The 21,710-nt window shown below is 45.6% G+C and overlaps 1 protein-coding gene across 2 annotated transcripts in view; it reads right to left on the bottom strand.

The window, feature by feature from the left end:
• The window catches only part of ADCY2 (adenylate cyclase 2), a 420,540-nt gene that overhangs the window by 30,669 nt on the left and 368,161 nt on the right, over positions 1–21,710 (bottom strand). Inside the window, exons 19-20 of one of the 2 annotated variants that reach the window (XM_047768054.1) lie at positions 7,350–7,434; positions 2,077–2,235 (exon numbers count right to left, since the gene is read on the bottom strand). In XM_047768054.1, the coding sequence (XP_047624010.1) occupies positions 2,077–2,235; positions 7,350–7,434 (244 nt within the window). The remainder of the gene's footprint in view (positions 1–2,076; positions 2,236–7,349; positions 7,435–21,710) is intronic. The other variant, XM_047768133.1, reaches the window with a different exon arrangement.

Below are 21,710 nucleotides of genomic sequence, written 5' to 3'. Positions count from 1 at the left end.
CAGGATCCTGTCCCCTCCTGGGGATGAGGCTGCCTTGTCCTGTTCATCCCTGTGTCCAGGCCCAGCACCAGGCTGAGTGACCACAGGGCAGGGCAACACGAGGTACCTGCTGAATTTATAAACTGAATTGACAGCTGGACACAGAGACAAAGAAGTTCTTATACTGCTAATGAAAACGGATGGTTCCTTCTTAATTGGTGTCAAGATTTCATTATTTGAGACCAACAAGTAAATAAGCTGTTGAATAACCTACCGGATGCAGAAAACAGCAGCAGAAACAAGAGAAGTGAACAGTGCAGAGTCAACCAGACCTGCTGTCTCCACCCCTTCCCTGCCCCGGGACCGGCTCACCCACACCCAGCAAACTTCCAGAAAGACCAGAGTGATAACATCCAGCCTCTCCCCTACCACCTGGCACTTTCTTCTCTACGTCAACTTTAAATATGCTACAGAAAAATACTGTTCCAAGCCTTCTCACTTTGTTGCTCTCTATATTAGCATCATCAAGGTTCAGCTTATCTGTTAACAACTTCAGAAGTTCCTGTTGTGGCTACCAGAAACGAATCCAACTAGTCTCCATGAGGATGAAGGTTCGATCCCTGGCCTCGCTCCGTGGGTTGGGGATCTGGCATTGCCATGAGCTGTGGTGTAGGTCACAGGTGCAGCTTGAACCCTTTGCTGCTGTGGCTGTTGGTACAGGTTGGCAGCTGAAGCTCCAGTTCGACCCCTAGCCTGTGAACCTCTATATGCTGTGAGTGTGTGGTCCTAAAAAAAAAAAAAAAAAAAAAGGCAGAAAATGAACAAACAAAAAACCCAAGTTCACCCATCTATAAGTTTCTGGATCCCTCATCCACTCCCAATCCTCACTGGACATTTCCTAAGAAGAGGGACTGCATTTCATACATCACTGAAACTCCGCTGTGCCAGACACAGGCCTTTCACTCGGTGGGTGCTCAAATACTTGTGTCTTAAATTAACATAGTCCCACTGTGGAGACATCTGCTGCCTCTCATAATTTAGTAACATTAAAGAACATTCATGACATTTCATTTCATAAGCCATTTCAATATTGGAACCACATGTTTATCTTTCCAACTCTCGTTAAATATCTGTCTCTTTAGCTGTTCCATGAAACTCCCATTTCTATCCATTCAAATGGATGGACTCAAGTCTTTGATCTGCTCCTGTGTAGCTGACTCCTAAATTCCATCTACCTTGTGCCTTTGAAATTCTTTGACCCTTAAAACGCTCTCAGGAAAGTCATGAGCTGTGAAACAGTGGAGCTGTGGGATGCATGGTGTGATTTCTGCCTCTTGATTTGGCCCCGATGGCATGCTGGTAAGGATGTGTCCTCCCACAGCAGGCAGATGGTGGTGGCCACTTTTGTGACATATTTGGAACCCCAGTGCCTCATACTGCACACTCAGAACTTTACAAGACTGGGGAAGAAAACTAGGAAGAACAAATTAACTTCATGCTAAGCCCTTCAGAGGCGGTTCTAACTTATTATTCTTAGTTGATCTCTATATGAGCAGTCAGTATTCTCTTGGATACAGACACATTCAGGCCAGTGGTGAGTATTTTAAACACAGAGCTGTAGGAAGTGATCCAGGCCTCCAGGTCACTGGAAGGAGCTCTGACCTCCAGGCCGCACCCTTCGCTGTCACATAGCCCCACCTTTATCCCCACCAGCCCCGCCCCTCCCCACGGCCACACCTCTCTTCACCAGCCCCGCCCCTCCCCATTAACCACACTCCTCTCCACCAGCCCCACCTTCCACACCAGCCACACCTCTCCCTACCAGCCCTGCCCCTCCCCACCGGCCACACCTCTCCACCAGCCCTGCCCCTCCCCACTAGCCACACCTCTCCACCAGCCCCGCCCCTCCTTACCAGCCACACCTCTTCCTACCAGCCCCGCCCCTCCCCACCAGCCACACCTCTCCACGAGCCCCACCCCTCCCCACTAGCCACACCTCTTCACCAGCCCCTCCCCTCGCCATTAACCACACCCATCTCCGCTAGCCCCGCCCCTCCCCACCAGCCCCACCTCTCCCCACGCTTCCACTTCTCTGACCTCATTCTTCAGGCTCCGGGCCAGGAAGTGCTCAGCCACATGCGCAGGGAGCACATTCTCCAGGAGCACGCGGTTCAAATTCTCCATGGTTTCTATCTCTTCTCGCTCTTTTTTGAACTTGTTCTTCCATAAGAAGTCTAACCTACAGTAATATTCATTCTGTTACAAGAGGACACAGAGGTAAAGAAACAATAGGCATCTTGTCCTGCCAGAGAGTGGAGGTTTTAAAGAGAAAATAAAAAGAATGAAACAAAACCTGAAAAAGAACTCCCCAAACAGACTTGTCACCCTCCCTACCAAGCCCTCTGTTTCTCCCAAATGTCTCTCATTCACTCTTTTTTTTTTTTTTTGTCTTTTGTGGTTGTTGTTGTTGCTATTTCTTGGGCCGCTCCCGCGGCATATGGAGGTTCCCAGGCTAGGGGTCTGATCGGAGCTGTAGCCACCGGCCTACGCCAGAGCCACAGCAACACGGGATCCGAGCCGCGTCTGCGACCTACACCACAGCTCAGGGCAACGCCGGATCGTTAACCCACTGAGCAAGGGCAGGGACCGAACCCGCAATCCTAGTCGGATTCGTTAACCACTGCGCCACGACGCGATCTCCTCACTCACTCTTTAACATGGATTTGCAAAATGCAAATTTGGGAAGGAACCAGCCTCAGGAACAGAGACAAGAGCTATACTGGAGGCTTGAAAGAAAAAAAAAAAAATGACAAGAAAGCTTCTTACACAGTTATGTTAATAAATCTTGGCTTGAATTATTTTTTGAAAAGAGCTGTGAGAGACTATAAATAATGAATAAATGAAAAATGGAAAATACATTAGTAAAGAGAATGCATTGTGTCATGATTTGCATTTAAAACATAACAGTGTTCATTTGTGGCAGCTTGCTTTTAATATCTGAAAATCAGTTTTCCTCTACCACAAATTATATAATTAAGTACTCACTGAAAAGTATGTGTTTTTTCATTTGGGATTGCATTGTACTGTGAAAATGACATTATATTTAGACAAAAGTTCACTTCGATATCATTTAATTATGATGATGTCTGCTAGCAAATTCACATGTGTTTATGCTTTATAATGTATTAAAATTCAATGTTTTTAAAAAATCAGCTGTTATTCACATTGTGGAAACACAGAGGCCCATTTACTGTTGCAGGGTCTCTTTGGTTTGGTATCATTTTGTGCCTGCTACAATACATATAGTTTAATATAAGGAACTAGCTTTGAATGAATCTTCCTATAACAGAAGGGCCTGAGAGGGTGTATTTCAGCACAAATAGCGAGTTATTGACAAATAAACGCAAAGAAGACCTATATGGAGGGAGTTTGCTTTACTGGTTGGATTAGCTGTACCAATGACAGCCAAAACAAAACCAAACACATAAATGGCCTCTCATGCACAGATGGCAATTAAAAAAAAAATTCGCATTTTGAGTCCTGAAAGAACAATGATCATCCATTGATCAGGTGTGATCCAAACTATGTATGATGTACTCAGAAGTTACTTCTCCTCTGGGGAGACATTTATTTTTAGCTTATAGAGTAAGACTTTTTTTTTTTTAATAGATTACAAAAGAGATAGTTTAAAAGTTTTCTCCTGTTCAATTTTTACATTACTGCACATTTTCCACATTCTGTATTTATGGAAATCATGCTATGCACTTACTAGAAAAGGCCTCTCACTTGGACGACAGATTATTTATTAGGATTTTGGGGAGGGGGGAATAAACCAGTGGTGTGGCTGAAACTAAAATGTCAGAAGCAGTCTATGGTGATGGCATTGAGAAGACACAGGTATATGCTGAAGATCAGACAAAAGAAAACGAGAGATGAAGCCAAAGAACCAGGAAAGGCAGGCAGCAAGCCCATTTCGTGTAAGTTGAGAGGTTTCCATAAACCATACTGGGAGTTCAACCCTACTGGGAGTTGCTCAGCTTTTCCCACGACTGCTACTGCCTTGCGTGCAAGTGCAAGCATTCCCCAAGTTTCCTACTAAAGGAACCAGAGCACTTTGGGACCAGCTACATTGGACTGAAAGTGACATTTTGCCAAATCTTTACCTCTCACCTCCCCAGCCAAGGCAGTCTGTGGCAGAAGCCTCTCCTTGATGAGCAAGGACCCCCAGAAACTCATGTGGATTCTCTCAAAGGAAGACGGGTGTTTCTATCCCAAACCAGCTATAATGGACTGATTCGTGGCCCCCCAAAGATCGTTCGGGTCCTAACCCTGGTCTCTGTGCCTGTGACTTCTCTGGAAGCAGGGTCTCTGCGATGCCATTAATGTAAAGATCTCAGGATCCATATGATGGGCTGCAAATCCAGCGACTGGGGTCCTTATGAGAGAGGGGCGATCTGGCAGAGAGACGTGGGGGAGGCTGTGTGAAGAGGGTTGGGGGAGCTGCTGCCTCTGTGACCGTGACTCAGGCCAGGAAAGTGCTTTCAGGGCTTTGTGCCACTTCAACTAAAATAGGGGCCCTACTGCGCGACCTCCACGCCTCAGGTCACCTCCCAGCTCTCCAATTCTCGGGGAAGCTACCCTCCACGTTCTCGGGGGCCCAGATCCCGCTCAGAGACATGGACTTTGCTCTTCATAGCTCTGGCTTGATGGGACAGAAGGCAGGAAGAGCCTGGAAGAGGCATCCAGGCTACATCTGGGACCCCTGACCATACTGTGCAGCCCTTTAAGCTTCAACAAAATAAAGGAGACCTTTCCTTTTCAAAAGAGGCCCTGGGGTTGGCTAGCATTTCTATCACAAACTCAATTTCAGTACAGAGAGTGGCACCCTAGCTCTTGTCCAGGACATGTGTTATCTTTTCATTAAGGTTTCTAAGATGGCTAAAGCAATATTTATTTATTTATTTACTGGCCATGCCCATGGCCACGTGGATGTTCCTGGGCCAGCAATAGAACCTGGGCCACAGAAATGACAACACCAGATCCTTAACCCACTGAGCCACTAGGGAACTCCCAAGAGCAATCTTTAGCATAGTCATTTCTTGAAAAAGCAAGTACACTGCTGTCCTTTCAAAAAAGATGGTCATGGGGCCGGGAGGACAAATAGTAAAGGAAATGAGCTGTAAAGTGTCTGTGTTTGTATTTACTTATTTATTGATTGTCTTTTTTAGGGTCACACCTGTGGCATATGGAGATTCCCAGGCTTGGGGTCTAATCGGAGCTCTAGCCGCCGGCCTACACCGCAGCCACAGCAACGCGGGATCTGAGCCGTGTCTGTGACCTACACCGCAGCTCATGGCAACGCCAGATCCTCAACCCACTGAACAAGGCCAGGGCTCGAACCCGCACCCTCATGGTTCCTAGTCAGATTCCTTAACCACTGCGCCACAACGGGAACTCCTGTGTTCATATTTTAAACATATTCAGAAAATAACTCGGAGGCTAGGAGTTCGTCTGAAACTTGAGAACCTTTTGTCCAATAAAAACGTGGTCTGTCTATAGGATAGTTGCATTTCTGGAAGGGTGGACAGAAACACATCACAAACGCCACAGTTGTGAAATTTCTTAATATCCCAGAAGACCGGGGGCCTTAGAATGATCCACTTAATCATTTTGGCTGATTTTGGGCTCACCTTGGTAAACCCTCGGTGAGGGCTAGTTACCGAATAACGGTGAGCACGATTAATCATTAGGCCTTTAGATGGACATATTACTTGTCATTACGTTAGTGACAAAATGGCACAACTCTATAAAACTGGAATCAGCGCTATCGCAGTAGATTAATGCCTGACCATCGTACTGCATACTTTTGATTATCTTAAATTGATTACCTTAAATCGTTCAGAGGGTACTGATCAGGGAGCACTCATGGGATTCAACAACATTTGTGTAGTTGTATTGCCTGTATACCATCTCGGTGGTCAATTAAAAAACTGGGGAGAATTCCATTCGATTCCAGGGAATTAAAGTGTATTGCTGTGAAGCAAGCTGAGCGATCCTCCCAGCATCACAAAACAGGAGACCCCGATAGGGACGGCCATGCTCTTTCCTGAGGAATGGTCCTTTAGGGGACATCCTGCAAGGAAGCCCAATTCCTCCACACCTAAGTGATCGGGTTTCCGAGGGAGGACTTGCCCTGTCTCCAAGAGTGAATGCAGAGAGCTGGGCAGGAGTGGAGAAAGCCAGGAAGCCAGAGAAATGAAGGAAACGCAGAAAAAAAGGACAGGACATGGGGTAGACGCTTAACTGAAAAGTACAGGCTGTCAAAACGCAAGGCTAAGGATGCAGAACCAGGCAGGTGCAAGGAACGGAGGCTGGGGGGGGGCGGTGGGGGGAACTGGGGCTTCTTAGCTCTGCAGCAGGACCACAGCGTAGCTCTAGGGAGACCGGTGAGGGCTGCCCTGTGGGCTCAGGGAAGGATGCTCCTGGCACTGCCCGGGAAGACAGAAAGGACAGTGTTCCCAGGTGCTGGACCAACTCTCACAGACCTGGCCTCTGCCCTGACTGTATAGTTATTAATAGCCTCCTCCTATGGAGAAATGGGAGCCAGACCCAAACTCCCAAGTGGATGGTTTGCCTCTCCGATGCTGTTCAGTGATGTGTATGTAATTCAATTGGCAAATGGCTCTTCCTTGGTTATTCCCAAACACATCACTTCTTTGTTTCATACTAACCATCAAAGAACTCAAAGCAAACCTTGGTTGAGGCAGAGCTACCTGGATGGGGTGAGCCTTTACTCTTTGGTGACTCTCCCTGTTTGCAAAAAGACTATTGTCCTTAAAGGCCCTTTGCCCACATACTTCAATTAAAAAAAAATCCTGCACCCACGGGCTCCACTGGGAGACCAGAAGCCGGTGAAAGTCCAAGGAGGAAGGTTCATTTGCATCACAAAATGAAATCACTGAATTGGAGATGTTGCTTCTAGGGGGAATTGCGAGTGGCAGCAAAGGTGTTTAATATCCACTTCAAAGAAAAAGAAGCCATGCAACCTGAAATGCAGATGAAAACCCCAGGCAAGGGGACCTTTTTTTCCAATTAATGTCAGCTCTTGAGGGAACATTTTTGTAGGCTTACAAACCCTACACATTTATTTTGAGATGTAACGGGAAATTCACATGTCCAGGGAAAAAGAAATGAGAGACCTTTTCCTTGTGTCTATATCCAAGCACACACACCCACTTTTCTCTTAAGTGATATGATGATTCTCAGCCTTCAATATTTGCTGGCATGAAAGTAATTAATGGCAGTGCACTTCAGCAAAATATCATTAACACAGCACTTTAGAGAAGTTACATAAGAAACAGACTTCTTACCTGTCGGCCCAGAACAAGCAATGTGACGAAAAATATAAAGAGAGACACTGAGCCCATGGTCTTTAGGTCTTTCCAAATGCCTGGTCTAATAAAAAACAAACAGACGACAAACAATACAACAAAACAACACACATATGGGACTTAGAATTTGTGTAGCAACACTTTTCAGAACCTCTAGTGCCGACTGCATTCTACTCCAGTCAAACACACACGCATTTCAAATATATCTGCAGATCCAGATGGCATCAAAAGAGACAAAAGAGGGAGTTCCCATCATGGCTCAGTGGTAATGAACCCAGTTCGTGTCCACGAGGTTGCGGGTTCGATCTCTGGCCTCTCTCAGTGGGTTAAGGATCCGGTGTTGCGGTGAGATGCGTTATAGGTGGAAGATGGGGCTCAGATCTGGTGTTGCTGTGGCCGTGGCGTAGGCCAGCAGCTGTAGCTCAGATTCGACCCCTAGCCTGGGAACCTCCATATGCCAAAGGTGCGGCCCCCCCGAAAAAAAAAAAAGACAAAACAATCTTTATTTTGAGAGCTCAGTTAAAAAAACCATTCTTCCAAATTGATATATATTTCTTATTGTATCTAAGCTCTAGCAATTATAAAAGAATAGAATATTAATGACATGTTCTTTACATTTCTGGGATCAATATGGATAATCTAATACTAGGGGTTTTTTTTAGCAATTATTCACAGAAATATGCTAGAAATTGATAATCACAGGAGACGTAAAATGATATAGGAAGCAATTTTCATAAGCTACTCTGACGTATGAATAATACACTTTCATGTCTCTTTCTGGCAGGTGTCCATTCTTATTCCTCCTGCCACGGGGCTGTGTATCACAAAGGCACAGCACCAATGGAAAGCCTTGGCTCACTGCCCCCTCTCCTTTCCTGTCCAGGTAGATGGCAATAAGTTATCCGTGCCCGGGTTCTTACCGCGTTGGCCGGGGCCCTCCATCCTCAGCACCACTTCTAGGCAACGGCCTCTCAGGCATCCTAGTGGGCATGTGTGGTGTTGGATTTTATGTGTCAACCTAAATGATGTGTCTTTCTGGAGAACCTTGATGAGTCCAACATACAAGGTGAAATCTACATGATTCCTCAGGGGAACCCTACACAAGCAGATAAATGATTATTTCCCACGTGGGAACTACAAATGAGACTTAAAAAAGAAAAGCTGATTATGTATGGACATCATGTCACACGTATGATTATGTATGATTAAATATTCACAGCCAAGCTCATATTTAATCAAGTATAAATACTAGGTGATCAGTGTCTGTATGTGAGTTGAACTTGCTTTGAGATTCTCCCCATTTCTCCATAGAAGTTTCAAGGTGAATGAGATAATACAAGGAACTGAAGAGCTCCCTGGTGGCCTGGAGGTTAAGGATCTGGTACTATCACTCCTGTGGCTCTGGTCATTGCTATGGTGCAGGTTTGATCCCTGGCCTGGGAAATTTTATATGATGTGGGTATGACCTCCCCCCCCCAAAAAAAGGAATCTATAAAGCACTAAAGAGCTCAAGGGGGCTTTGAAGTAAGTAGCCCAGGTGGGAACCATGGCTCCCTCTACCCTAATGAACTAGGGACCTAGGATAAACCCCTCCAAACCTCACGTTCCTCATCAGCTGAAGGGGTGCTAACACCCACCTTATGGGCTCTCTTGGTCACCAATTCAAATATGTATGTTCCTGGCACACAGGAAGAACTTCATAAATGGCATGTATGATTTTTGGTATTAACCACATAGTGATAAAGACAGAGGGAGGAGGCTAGGAACGAGATAAGAGAATGCAGGCTGGTGAATTTCACTAACAGAGTGACAGACTCATTGCAAAGGAAATGCCGACTCCTGCAGAAATGAGACAGAATCTCCTTCAGTCCCAGGGGCCTAGGGGCTTAGGAGTTCATGTGAGTCTCCAAAAGGCTACGCTTGTACTCAGGGCTCCTTCCTCCTCCCCAGCCAGCTGTGGCTGGAAAAATCCGAGCTCATCAGCCATAAGGAGGTCACCTGTTTCTCCCTGGGAACGAACAGAACTGAGAAGTGTCACTTTCCTGTCTCACTGGTACCGATTAGGAAATGAAATTCCTTTTTGAACTCATGGCAGCTGCATAGAATAGCAAAGTTTCAGTGACTGAAGGGAGCAGATGTTTATAAATGATGCAGATTTCAGTGAATTTTAACCTCATTTCCCCCCTATACAGACAGGATATTGACTGGTTAGGAAAAGTGGGACAACCCAGCTCAGAGCATAAGAAGTTGGTGCAGGCCGTTTGTAAGTTTCATGTTGCTATATGTACATGTATTACTTTATAATTCTCGGGGGTTGAGAAAACTGCTATGACATTTCCCCCTTTTAGCCACAATCCTAGTAAACATAAACTGAGAGTGAAATGTTAACTCCCTGGTCAGGATCTTAAAGCAGCTTTATCAGTGCAACTCAGGTCCCCTGCACATCCCCAGGTAAGGGGCCAGGTGCCACAAATAAACAGAGCCAGCCCAGGTCCCTCTCACTGATGGAGAGTGGAAGGTAAGATCTTCTTTATGCAGTTCAGGACTTGGCTGGGTTCATTCGTTTTCTTCCTTCCTTCCTTTCCTTCTTTCTTTCCCCCATCCTTCCTGCCTTCTTTCTGTTTTCTTCCTTCTTTTTCTTCCCTTCTCCTTTTCCATTTTTTGAGGGGGCTGGATTTTCAGTTAATTGCACATAAAATGCATGCAAGCAAACTAGAGGGAGAAAATCCTTGTCTGGGACTCCTTACACTAATGCACTTAAACATTGGTTTAGGGGTAGAACAACCTTCTCTTCCTACCTCCCAGATCTGGAGCCTTAATGAGAATTAATGCTGGGTGGAGGTGGGGACTTGGAGGATGCAAGACAAGCTCTCATCGCTGGACTGGACAGTGCATTTGAAAGCACAGAGGTAAATGGACCTCGGAAACGATGCACAACACAGCCTGTAGGATAGACTTGTGAGCCCATAACGATGCCACCTTCCCTTCTGACATCCTCTGTCAACTAGGAAGAGCTGTATCCTGCTGTCTTGCATTTCATTTTGATTTTTCAGAAACTTCTTTGACTCATCTCTTCCCAAATAATTACTGCCTTCTGCTGGAGTCCATCTCTCCCACGTGGTCCACTCACAGGCCTGGGCTGATGGCTGCTGAGGCTTGAAGGATGAATTTCTCAGCTACAGATCCATCACTGGGTTACCCTGCTCTTCGTGTGCATGCAGGAGGGGATGGGAGGAAAAGGCATGTGAGGTGTGGAGGGAACATCGGAACAGACAGAATAAAGTTCCAGGATGTCCTCCTGCAGAGTCTAGTTTCCCCGGACTTTTTCTTTCCAATTGAGGTCTAGTTGATTTCCATTGTTGTGTTCATTTCAGGTGTACAGCAAAGTCATTCAGTTATACATCTTTCTTTCTTTCTTTCTTTCTTTCTTTCTTTCTTTCTTTCTTTCTTTCTTTCTTTCTTTCTTTCTTTCTTTCTTTCTTTTCTTTCTTTCTTTCTTTTCTTTCTTTTCTTTCTTTCTTTCTTTCTTTCTTTCTTTCTTTCTTTCTTTCTTTCTTTCTTTCTTTCTTTCTTTCTTTCTTTCTTCTTTCTTTCTTCTTTCTTTCTTTCTTTCTTTTTCTTTCCACATGCTTTTCCATTACAGGTTATTATAAGATATTGAATATAGTTCCCTGTGCTATACAGTAAGTCCTTGTTGGTTATCTATTTTATATATAGCAGTTTGTCTCTGATAATCCCAAACTCCTAACTCCCAGGGCTGCTGAAACAAAGTGCCACAAACCAGATGGCTTAAAACAGCAGAAATTGATCGCCCCTAAGTTCTGGAGGCTGCAGGTCTGAAATCAAGGTGCTCGCCTTCTGAAACCTGCAGAGAAATCCTTCCTTGTTTCGTCCTGGCTTTGGTGGCAGGCTGGCCACGGCATCACTCCATCTCTCTTGTCTTCATCACATGGCATCTCCTCTGTGTGTCTCTGTCTCCAGGTGGCCATCTTCTTGTAAGGACACTGGTCACATTGGATCAGGGTCCACCCAACGCCAGCAGGACCTCATCTTTTTTTTTTTTAGGGCCACACCCAAGGCATATGGAAGTTCCCAGGCTAAGGGTCAAATAAGAGCTGCAGCTGCCGGACTATGCCATAGACACAGCAACATGAGATCCTTAACCCAGTGAATGAGGCCAGGGATCAAACCTGCATCTTCATGGATATTAGTCAGGTTCTTAACCCACTGAGCCGCAATGGGAAATCCGAAGCAGGGCTTCATCTTAACTAATTATAGGCAACACGACCCTGTTTCCATTCTCAGGTACTGGGGTTGGGCTGCAAGGGGTCCTCTTTTAAGGAACACAATTCACACTTTAACAACCCTATCAGCCATGTATACAAACCCACAGCCAAGACATCTCCCTCTCTCTCTCCTTTAAGTGTTAAGGATGAAGTCTCCCATGGACCATAGGGCTGTGCTATTGCTCTGTTACGAAGCATGGAAGAGAGAGCTGATGTCACCAAGAAGGTTTCTAACTCTGGGATTCTTTTTTATTATATATATATATATATATATATATATATATATATATATATATATATAATGATTTTTATTTTTTTCATTATAGCTGGTTTACAGTGTTCTGTCAATTTTCTACTGTACAGCATGGTGACTAACTCTGGGATTCCTGATGGTTCCAGCCAAAATGTGACCAGATAGGGTCTCTTTCATACTTCAAAACTGGGCTTTGGAGACAGAGACATTCACATGTGCCTGCAGCCACACACTAATTTACAGCCGCTCTCACTCCCAGGCTGTTCACAGAGCAACCACTCAGGCCCCCAAGTTTCCAGAGTCCCAAAGAACAAAGAAACCTAATAAATTGGGTTCGAGATATGGAACTGTTTGGTGAATCAGTCTCGAACCTAAAGGCAAAGGCCTCTGTGAGGTAAAAATGACATTTTCATTACTCTTGGGACAGAGCGCAGTCCAGGCATGTAGATACAAACACAATTACAGTGAAAAGCATTGTATTTCTAGGTGAAACAAGCCTCCATTTATTAAGCAGAAAAGCACCTCAAGAGACCTAGTTTCTGATGTGTGGGGTCGATACACAAACGGAGGTAAAATCAGGTCTTCCCAGGTCACTCAGTGGGATCGAAAGCAGGCTCCCCTCTGGGACCTTGACCCCCTGGGACCCCCGTTTCATAAAGAAAAGTCCCCCAGAGAGACAACGGCTCTATCCAATCTCTTGGGGCAGACCAGGATGGAAGACACTATGAGAAAAAGAAGGTATGTCTATATATACGGATGACTGGGTCACCGTGCTGTACAGCAGAAACTGACAACACCGTAAATCAACTCTAATAACAAAAATAAACACATCCATTACTCAAAAAAAAAAAAAAAAGACTACGTCTACTGTCACTCTCCCCCCACCCCCCATGGGACCTGGTGCCCCACCGTCTACACATCTTTCTGCTCCTGGCTACCGCTGTGTTATACCAAGATGTCAGGAGATGCCTGGCTTTGCCACCAAGAAACCTGCGAATCCTCAAGCATCTTCAATGTCAAGTGATGCAAAAAGCTCAGGTTTTGGTCACCTTGATGACAATGAATCTGCTAACTCTTGCTCAGCACAGGATTGGGACCCCAATTACAATCTCAGAAGATGACACCGTCCAGAATAAAACAAATGAAAACGCCCCGGAAGGGAACTGGGGTTAAAATGCATGGTGGCCAAAATAACGACAGCCAATTGCCTTGCCAGTAAATCCTCCTCTACGTCTGGCTGGAGAAGGAGCAGAAGCTGCCGAGTCGCGCATGACAGTCCTACTTTCAAGATGCTCCCTTCAGGCCTTTCAGCTGAGGAGCAAGCAGGGTCCAGCCAGTCTCTGCTTCCCAGCTCTCCTCACCTCTGCTCACCAATGCAGAGGCTGGGTCCTGGCCAGGTGATGCTGGCTAGTGATGAAGCATGAGGATGGCTGCTCCACCAGAATTCCTGTCTCCACTGCTCAGACTTATAAGCCACCAAAGCAAACCTATTTTTTTCTTTCTTCTTCTTCTTTTTTTGCTTTTCGGGGGGGGGGGGGGGGTCACACCTATGGCATATGGAAGTTCCCAGTCCAGGGGTTGAATCAGAGCTGCAGCTGCTGGCCTACACCACAGCCACAGTAACACCAAATCCAAGCTGAGTCTGTGACCTATACCGCAGGGCCATGCCGGATCCTTAACCCACTGAGTGAGGCTAGGGATCGAACTGGTATCCTCATGGATACCAGTTGGGTTTGTAACCTGCTGAGCCACAACGGGAACTCCATAAGCAAACCTATTTTCTGATGGGTAATCTGGTTGTTTCCAAAGACCGCCAGAGCCATGGCCAGACAGAATGTTCTAAAAGAGTTCTGTCCTTTCCAAAGTCACCATTAACATGTTTTCTTGACCAACTAAATCACCTCCAAATGAGCTGAGAGCAACCTGTGCCGACGGTTTGTGTCTTTTGATATATTTCATAGATATTTTCTTCCAGGTTTTATTGAGATATAATTGACATATAACACCATGTAAATTTAAAGTGTACAAGGTATTGATTTGATACATTTGTATTTTCTTTTTTTCTTGTTTTTGATGCCAAAAACATCAAATGGATGGGACGGTTTCCTTTATCTCTTGATCAGATATTTCATTGTGTACAGAAACACAATTGATTTCTGTACATTGATTTTATATGCTGCAACTTAATGGAATTGGTTTATTCGCTTTTTTCTGATAGGACCTTTAGGGTTTTCTATATATAAGATCGTATCTTCAATGAAAGACAGTTTTATATCTTCCTTTCTAATCGAAAGCCTCTTAATTCTTTTTCCTGTGTTATATCTTCCGATAGAACTTGCGGTACTCTGTGGAATAAAAGTGGCAAGAGTGGCGCCCTTTTTTCTTGTTCCCCATTTTAGAGGCAAGGCTTTCGACTTTTCACTACAGAGCATGATGGAAGCTTTGGGCTTGTTATATACCATGTACAGTCGAATTTGGTTTGCTAATGTTTTGTTGAGAATTTCTGCATCCATATTCACCAGGAATATTGGTCTGTCATCTTCTTTTCTGGTAGTGTCCTTATCTGGCTTTGATATCAGGGTAATGCTGGCCTCATAAAATAAGTTTGGGAGCACACCCTCCTCTTACATTTTCGGGAAAATTTTAGAACGATTAGTGTTAATTCTTCTTTAAATGTTTGGTAGAATTCACTGGTGAAACCATCTGGTCCTAAGCTTTTCTTTGTTGGGAGTTTTTAATTATTGATGCAATCTCCTTCCTCATTATTGGTCCGCTCAGATTTTCTATTTCTTCATTACTCAGTCTTGGTAGTTGTATGTTTCTAAGAATTTCTCCATTTCTTCTAGGTTGTTCAATTTATCAGTACATATCTATTCATGTTAGTCTCTTATCTTCTGTATTTGGGTAGTGTCAGTTGTAATGCTTTCTCTTCCATTTCTTCTTTTATTTACTTAAGCTCTCTTTTTTTTTTTCATAGAAAGTGATTTATTTCCAATTTTAGATGTGATTGTTTACATAAACGTAAATTTGCTTTTTTTTTTTTCCCCACTGTACAGCAAGGGGGTAAGGTTATCCTTACATGTATACATTACAATTACATTTTTCCCCCACCCTTTCTTCTGTTGCAACCTGAGTATCTAGACAAAGTTCTCAATGCTATTCAGCAGGATCTCCTTGTATATCTATTCTAAGTTGTGTCTGATAAGCCCAAGCTCCCGATCCCTCCCACTCCCTCCCACTCCCTCCCCCTCCCATCAGGCAGCCACAAGTCTCTTCTCTAAGTCCATGATTTTCTTTTCTGAGGAGATGTTCATTTGTGCTGGATATTAGATTCCAGTTATAAGTGATATCATATGGTATTTGTCTTTGTCTCTCTGGATCATTTCACTCAGTATGAGATTCTCTAGTTCCATCCATGTTGCTGCAAATGGCATTATGTCATTCTTTTTTACGGCTGAGTAGTATTCTGTTGTGGATATATACCACATCTTCCTAATCCAATCATCTGTCGATGGACATTTGGGTTGTTTCCATGTCGGATCTTGCCTTTTTATCCATGTAATCACTCTATGCTTTTTAAATGGAGAATTCAATCCATATACATTTACAGTAAAACCTGTAAGTAAGGACTTCCTAATACCATCTTAAGAAGTATTTTTTAGATGTTTTTAGTTCCTTTTTTCCTTTCTTCCTTGATTTCATCTTCCTCAAAGTTTCCCACTGCTGTCTTCACATACGAAGTGGCATTCACTTCCCACAGCCTTTACTAACTGTCTTCAGAGCATAAATATCTTCCTCCAGCCCTGCTAGCTCTTCTGAGGCTTTCTGGAGCGTCTAGGCATACATTTCTCCTTGTTCCTTGCTCTCTCTCGGGGCAGACATCCAAGCTTATATGCCTTCTCTCCATCCTGCAATGCACCAGGCCGACCATTGATGGCCTCCCCTTTGTTTTCCCAAACAAAACTTGCCAAGACTCAGGTCTGCGGTCTCTCCCTGGCCCTTAGATTTGGGCCAGCTTTCATGCACACTCCCTAGCTATCTGTCCACGCTGCCATTGGGAGTGTGTGCAGGGGGTCAGCACAGGGTAGGGACATGCATGAGGCATGTGCAGCACCAGGGGTACCCACAGGCCAGCTGGGGGGGTCTGTGGGTAGGATGTTCCCAGTGGCTTGTGGGTGGGCTTCTTGACAAAGGCTGTGATGCAGTTAGGAGGGTCTGCGTCCACTTAATGTCCCCTGAGAGCCCTCTCTGCCTCTCTCCCAGCTTGGTAGCATCCTGGACAGCTGCAGAAGATGGTGCTAGACTCGCTGACATGCTTCCATTGTCCCTCTCAGGAGAAGTGTCAGATTGAGAACAGCTCTCTCGGTCTCAAGCTGTGCCATCTTAGGGGAAGGGTGATGTGGACAGGGTCAGACTGTTTCTCTAACCCACTCCAGCGTCTCCAAACTCTTTTTCTTGTGCTCCAGTGGTGTGCCAGAACGTCTCTGGCCTTCTACAAAGGCTCTCTCGTCCATGGGTCACTGGCTAGAGTGTTTCCCGGGGCTCTGGGCCAAGTGTGGCTGGAGCTGGATCACATGCTACTGCAGAGTCCCCAGCCAGGAGCGAGGTCTGTATGGCCACCACCCAACACACAGGCGGGTGGGACTCCTCCTGGATTCAGTATGGTGCTGGATCCCAGGTGCCCCCGAGGCACTGTGGTCCATGGATAGGTGGTACATTATTGTTGGGGATGTCGCCATGGTGGCGACATCAGTCCTCCCCCCCTTCTCTGGATCTCCCCAGCTCTTTGCGCTCTTTCCAACAGTAGAGTCAACGCTGGGCCCGCCACTCAATGAGCTCCCAGCCAACAGCCACACTCATTTCCTAGGTAGACTGAAGGAACGTAACCTTCTGGCTCTCTGGGGAGACACAATTTTCTGACAGAGGGTTTTGTACCTTCTTTAGAGCAGAGACCCTATTTCACTCGTCTCTGTTTGCGGGCCTGGAACATACAGGGTGCTCAACGAAACTGTTTTATACAAACAAGGAATGAGCGGATGAATGACCATGTTGGTTTGAAACCTAATGGGTTTTATTTCTAGATGTTTTCCTCCCCTTGGCTGGACACAGATGCACCAGAATCCTAAGAAATCTTCCAGAGAAGGCGGCTGGATGTCATCCAAGGACAGAGAACCCAGAGCCTCACGCCTTTTCAGAGTGTTATTCACAAATGCCAAGCAAACCATTCTGGGGCTTGAAAACCACCAACATAATCATGGATGGGCTCCATGCTCAGAAACCAGCCCTGGAGGCAGCTGCAGGGCAGGAGAGATGACGCAAGTGGAGCTGGAGAGGTAGTGCTGGCTCTTTGCTGTGGAGCTAATGGTGCACCTTGATTAATGCAGTCATGGCTTCATCCCACGGAGAAGAGTGATTTTAAGTCGGAAGCATCTGGTGTGTTGATGGGATCAGAGGCCGTGGGCTGTTCACTAGGCTTTAGCCTCCTAGGCTGCCTTTCTCCTGAGCATGATGAGCGCTGCAGCTCTTCCTCTAGGCTTTCTGTGAGCACACGATCAGTTGCTCCCTACTCTGGGAGCCCAGGCTCTGAAATCTCCTTCCGCCTCCCCTCATTCTCAAGTCAAACAAAACAAGTGTGTTCCCCAGTGGTTAGTGGTTAGGATTCAGCACTCTCAAGGCTGTGGCCCAGGTTCAATCCCTGGTCTTGGAACTGAGATCCCACATTAAGCTGCTGCATGCCCTGGACGAGAAGGAAAATGAAATAAAACAAAGCAAAATAAAACAGCCTAAAAACGGTGTATCTTCCTACAAGTGGCCCAAACCACAGGACATTTTCTCCTTTAGGTGAGATAACAAGGTAGCTCACTAACGGTTGCTTTTTATAGAAGAAAAAAAAAGCGGTTGGTAGAGTCTGGGTAGCCCTAAGACAACTTGGGTTTTTTTGGTTGTTAAATGAGGCAGTTGAGAAAACCCACCTCTGTTCCTCACTTGCTGGAGAAAGGGGAAGAGACACACGGAGAGAGTACACGTGAAAGTAACTTCACATCGTTTCCGTAGTACCTTGGGCACATTATGGATTTGAATGCACATTTGGAATGCCTTTTTCCTTTAAAGGAGGAGACTTTTAAAGACATGGCAGGTGCTTTAAATACCCCCAGACCACCGATCCCAGAGGTGGAAAGGCACTGCTCCCTGCCTTTCTCCTGAGCATGATGAGCGCTGCAGCTCTTCCTCTAGGCTTTCTGTGAGCACACGATCAGTTGCTCCCAAGTTAGGACACTGTCAAAAGGTTAACAATATGCCAAATTCTAGCCGTGAGGTTTTCTCCATGAGACACAGGAAAAACAGAACTCTGCTGAAGTCATGTGACTCGAGGCTCCTGATGACATTCACTGGTCTGAGCATCTCCATCCTAATCCTTGCTGTGGAGCTGTGGCAAAGGTCAGGAAGTTAAAACCACGCACGCATGTCAACCAGCAACAATCCCGAGCTGCTTCTGAATGATGCTGGCAGCTGGACGTAACTGCTTTGAGTGCTGCTCACTTATATGCCTTATGGATATACTGCTCACAAACCATTGTCTTAGGCTCAGGGCCCACAGGGGCTGGTTAACGTGCTGGACTCCTTGTTCACCCAAGCTTTCCACCCCTCACGCCTCTTTGGAATAGAAGGCATATTTCTAGCATTGAGGTGAATCAACATAATGGCTGGGTCCATATGCAATGATGATATTCAGCCGCTGAGACTTTGCAGTTCTGCAAGGAAAAAACTCACAGGAAAAATCTGACGACGCCTTGCAGCCTCTGTGGCAAGCCTTTGCGGGGGGAAGGGGAAGTGTCTTGGAAACAAGAAGAGCTTCCAGCAATATCGGCAGGTATCGTGATCACTGTTACCGGGCTGTGCACTCGGCCCCTTCAATGGCGCTGGCTGAGGGCTTCGCGAGATGGTGTCATGGACCAGAACCAGAATCGCACTCGATTGATTCAGCAAAGCATCTTGTACTCAACAGACAATATGCATGCCTGCTGTAAAGGCCAGAGGATTAGGAAGAGTATTGTTCTCAACCTCCCAAATGCCAGGCACTTCTGAGCTTCTGACCACCATCCCAGGATGGCAGATGAAGTCCTGAGACCTTGCTGGCATCCATTCACATGGATTTTTATGACACTCAAGTTGACTTGTATTTCCTCCTGGGAAGCTGGCTCTGCCCCAACTTCAGATGAAACGGTAAGACTATCTTTGATACCATGTCCAGAATTATTCACTGATTGGGAGTTTTTCTAGTCCGTACTTCTCCTGTTTTCCTGGCTGACACGGCTGGCAAAAAAATCCTGTTGGCTTGTGCATCATCAATGTCAAATATGGCTCAGAAAAGGCCTCCGACACAAGAACCCATGCACAGAACAACGACACGGTCCAAACTGTGTATTCAGAAGATGGTCCAGCACTCTCCCAGAAACAGAGAGAGGTCCTCTCCAAACTTTCTCTTGAAACATAAGGGTCTAAACAAAAATGATGCCCATATTGCAAAGACACATCTCCAACCAGCCTTGTCTTCAAGGAAGCAGACATGCCATGCCAGCCAGCTCTGCTGGTTATTCAGGAGCACACACCCCGCTTTTTACTCATTCCTTCAACAGATGCTCGTTTGCCCACCTGCTTGAATGTCTGTGGAAGTCCTCCGTGTATGGACCACAGGAAACAGGCAAGTAGACAACAGAGGCCTGGACCAGTTCATCTGGGGGCGGGGGTGCTCTACACGTTTCCAGGGGGAGGATGCTCTGTCCTCAGACACACCCAGGGATGAAAGCTCAGTGGCAAGGAGGGGCCAGTCCAGGGGCCGAGGCAGGCAGCAAGGACAGGGAGCGCCCCAGGCAAGCCCGGATCCCAGGAAGACCCGAGAAAGGATGGGAAACCAGGAACAAAATGCAGGCAAGGACACAGTGTCCAGACACAGGTCAGGAAAGGGATGGGGGCAAGCGTGTGACATCAATGGCACAGACAAGCTCAATTAAGAAAGGAGGTGCTGTCTGGTCCTGCCTTAAGCCAGCTCCCTCCTTGAAGGGTGTCTCTGGCTTTGGAACTGAGGGACCCTCCCTCTCAAAGTGCCATCTCAAACCAGCTTCTTCTTCTTCTTCTTCTTTTTTAAAAGGATCCTAGTTTCAGATCTGAAAGAGTTGTATCAGCATCCACAAACCAGATAAAGGATGAAGCCATTTTCTTCGGTTCACTGAGCGGGGGAAATCTCTTTTTTTCTTTTTTCATTTTTAAAAAAGTTTTATTGCAATAGTTGATTTCCGATGTTGTATCACTTTGCGCTGCACAGGAAAGTGACCCAGTCATACCTACATATACACTGCCTTTCTCCTACTATCTTCCACCACGTTCTATCCCAAGAGATTGGATAGAGTTCCCTGTGCTGGACCGCAGGACCTCATGACTGACATCCACTCTAAATGTCATCGTTTGCATCTACCAACCCCAAACTCCCGGTCCATCCCACGAAGGGGGGATCTCTTGAATCTCAGAATAGAGGGAAAAATTATTGACCTTGACGGGTTGGGCTCTGGCTTGAATCACATGGGTACACCACACACACACTGAAGTTGGAGAAATCAGAGGGAATTCTAAGCTCCTCCTCTTAAGGGTCTCTCGTTTGGAGTTAGTTTTAAACTGATATCAGAGAACACTTGTTCGTTTTGAGGGGTTATGCGTTATGACAGCAATCTTTGTCTTTGGGCAGAGGGATGCTTCAGGGAGTATTGTGGCGGCTCGCTCAGGAATTGGGGGGAGGGGAGTGTCAGAACCTTGGCCAAGGTGAGGGAGGCAGGCTTGCCTTGATTTACTGTTGGGAGCAAAAGCATCTCCCTGAGGCTTCTCAAGTCAGCCCTCCCTAGCACCAAGGTTATTATAAAGACAAAGCCAAGAGAACAGACACAAAAGACCTTGAATGAAACAACAGGGGTCTGAAAGTCACTCCTCTTCTTCCACCGAATAACGACTTTGCTGCTGCGGGGTTTCATCAGAGGTGGTGGAGTCTCCCCCAGGTCCCCAAAGTAATTCCCTCCCCATCAGAAACCCACGAATCTAATTTTTTCTTTTGCTTTGGATGTGTACCATAGCGGGGAGCTTTTAATTCAATACAGGGAAATTTAGCAGCGTCCTCAGCTGTGTGTCAAAATCGGTAACGCTACATATACTTAGGGATTGGATACTGGCTCTCTGGATAGAGAAATATGAACGCAGGCTGGGTTGGCAAATTTGAGAATTTATTGGAAAATTAACTTTGGATTTCCTTTTCATCTTGGCTAAGGAACCATAAAATTTCCTTAATCTGATTATGTATTTTTGCAACTCCACTACCCTCAGTCTGACTACAGATTATTAGGGTTTCATGGCGTGAAGGATGATGAAAATTAAATCAGGTGAAGAGAAGGCGTTGCAGTTGTTTCTAAAAGCATTCTTATCAGTAAGAACTGTTTACACAGTGAGGTGCCCACATTCCTGATACAGCGCCTCCAGTGACCAGACACTGTCCACACAACACATTTTCCGAAGCAACGGATCCATGCAAATATTTAAGGCATTTATTTTTATGTTAAAAGAGATAGAGAAATTCTATGGAGGATGATGCAAAGCACCCAGAGAAAAAAACTTGAAGTCTGGTGGGTCTAGAAATAAACTTAACACTTGATACAAAATGTGGTTTTGCTGTTAAGATGTGAGAGGAAGATTATCATGATTAAAGCTTTTTCTTTTCAAGCAGGGAATACAACTTATGATAAGCTTATAGAAGTAATTTGG

This window comes from Phacochoerus africanus, chromosome 1, assembly GCF_016906955.1.
Source record: "Phacochoerus africanus isolate WHEZ1 chromosome 1, ROS_Pafr_v1, whole genome shotgun sequence".
NCBI classification, from domain to species: domain Eukaryota; kingdom Metazoa; phylum Chordata; class Mammalia; order Artiodactyla; family Suidae; genus Phacochoerus; species Phacochoerus africanus.
This window is presented reverse-complemented; position numbering and strand designations above follow the sequence as displayed.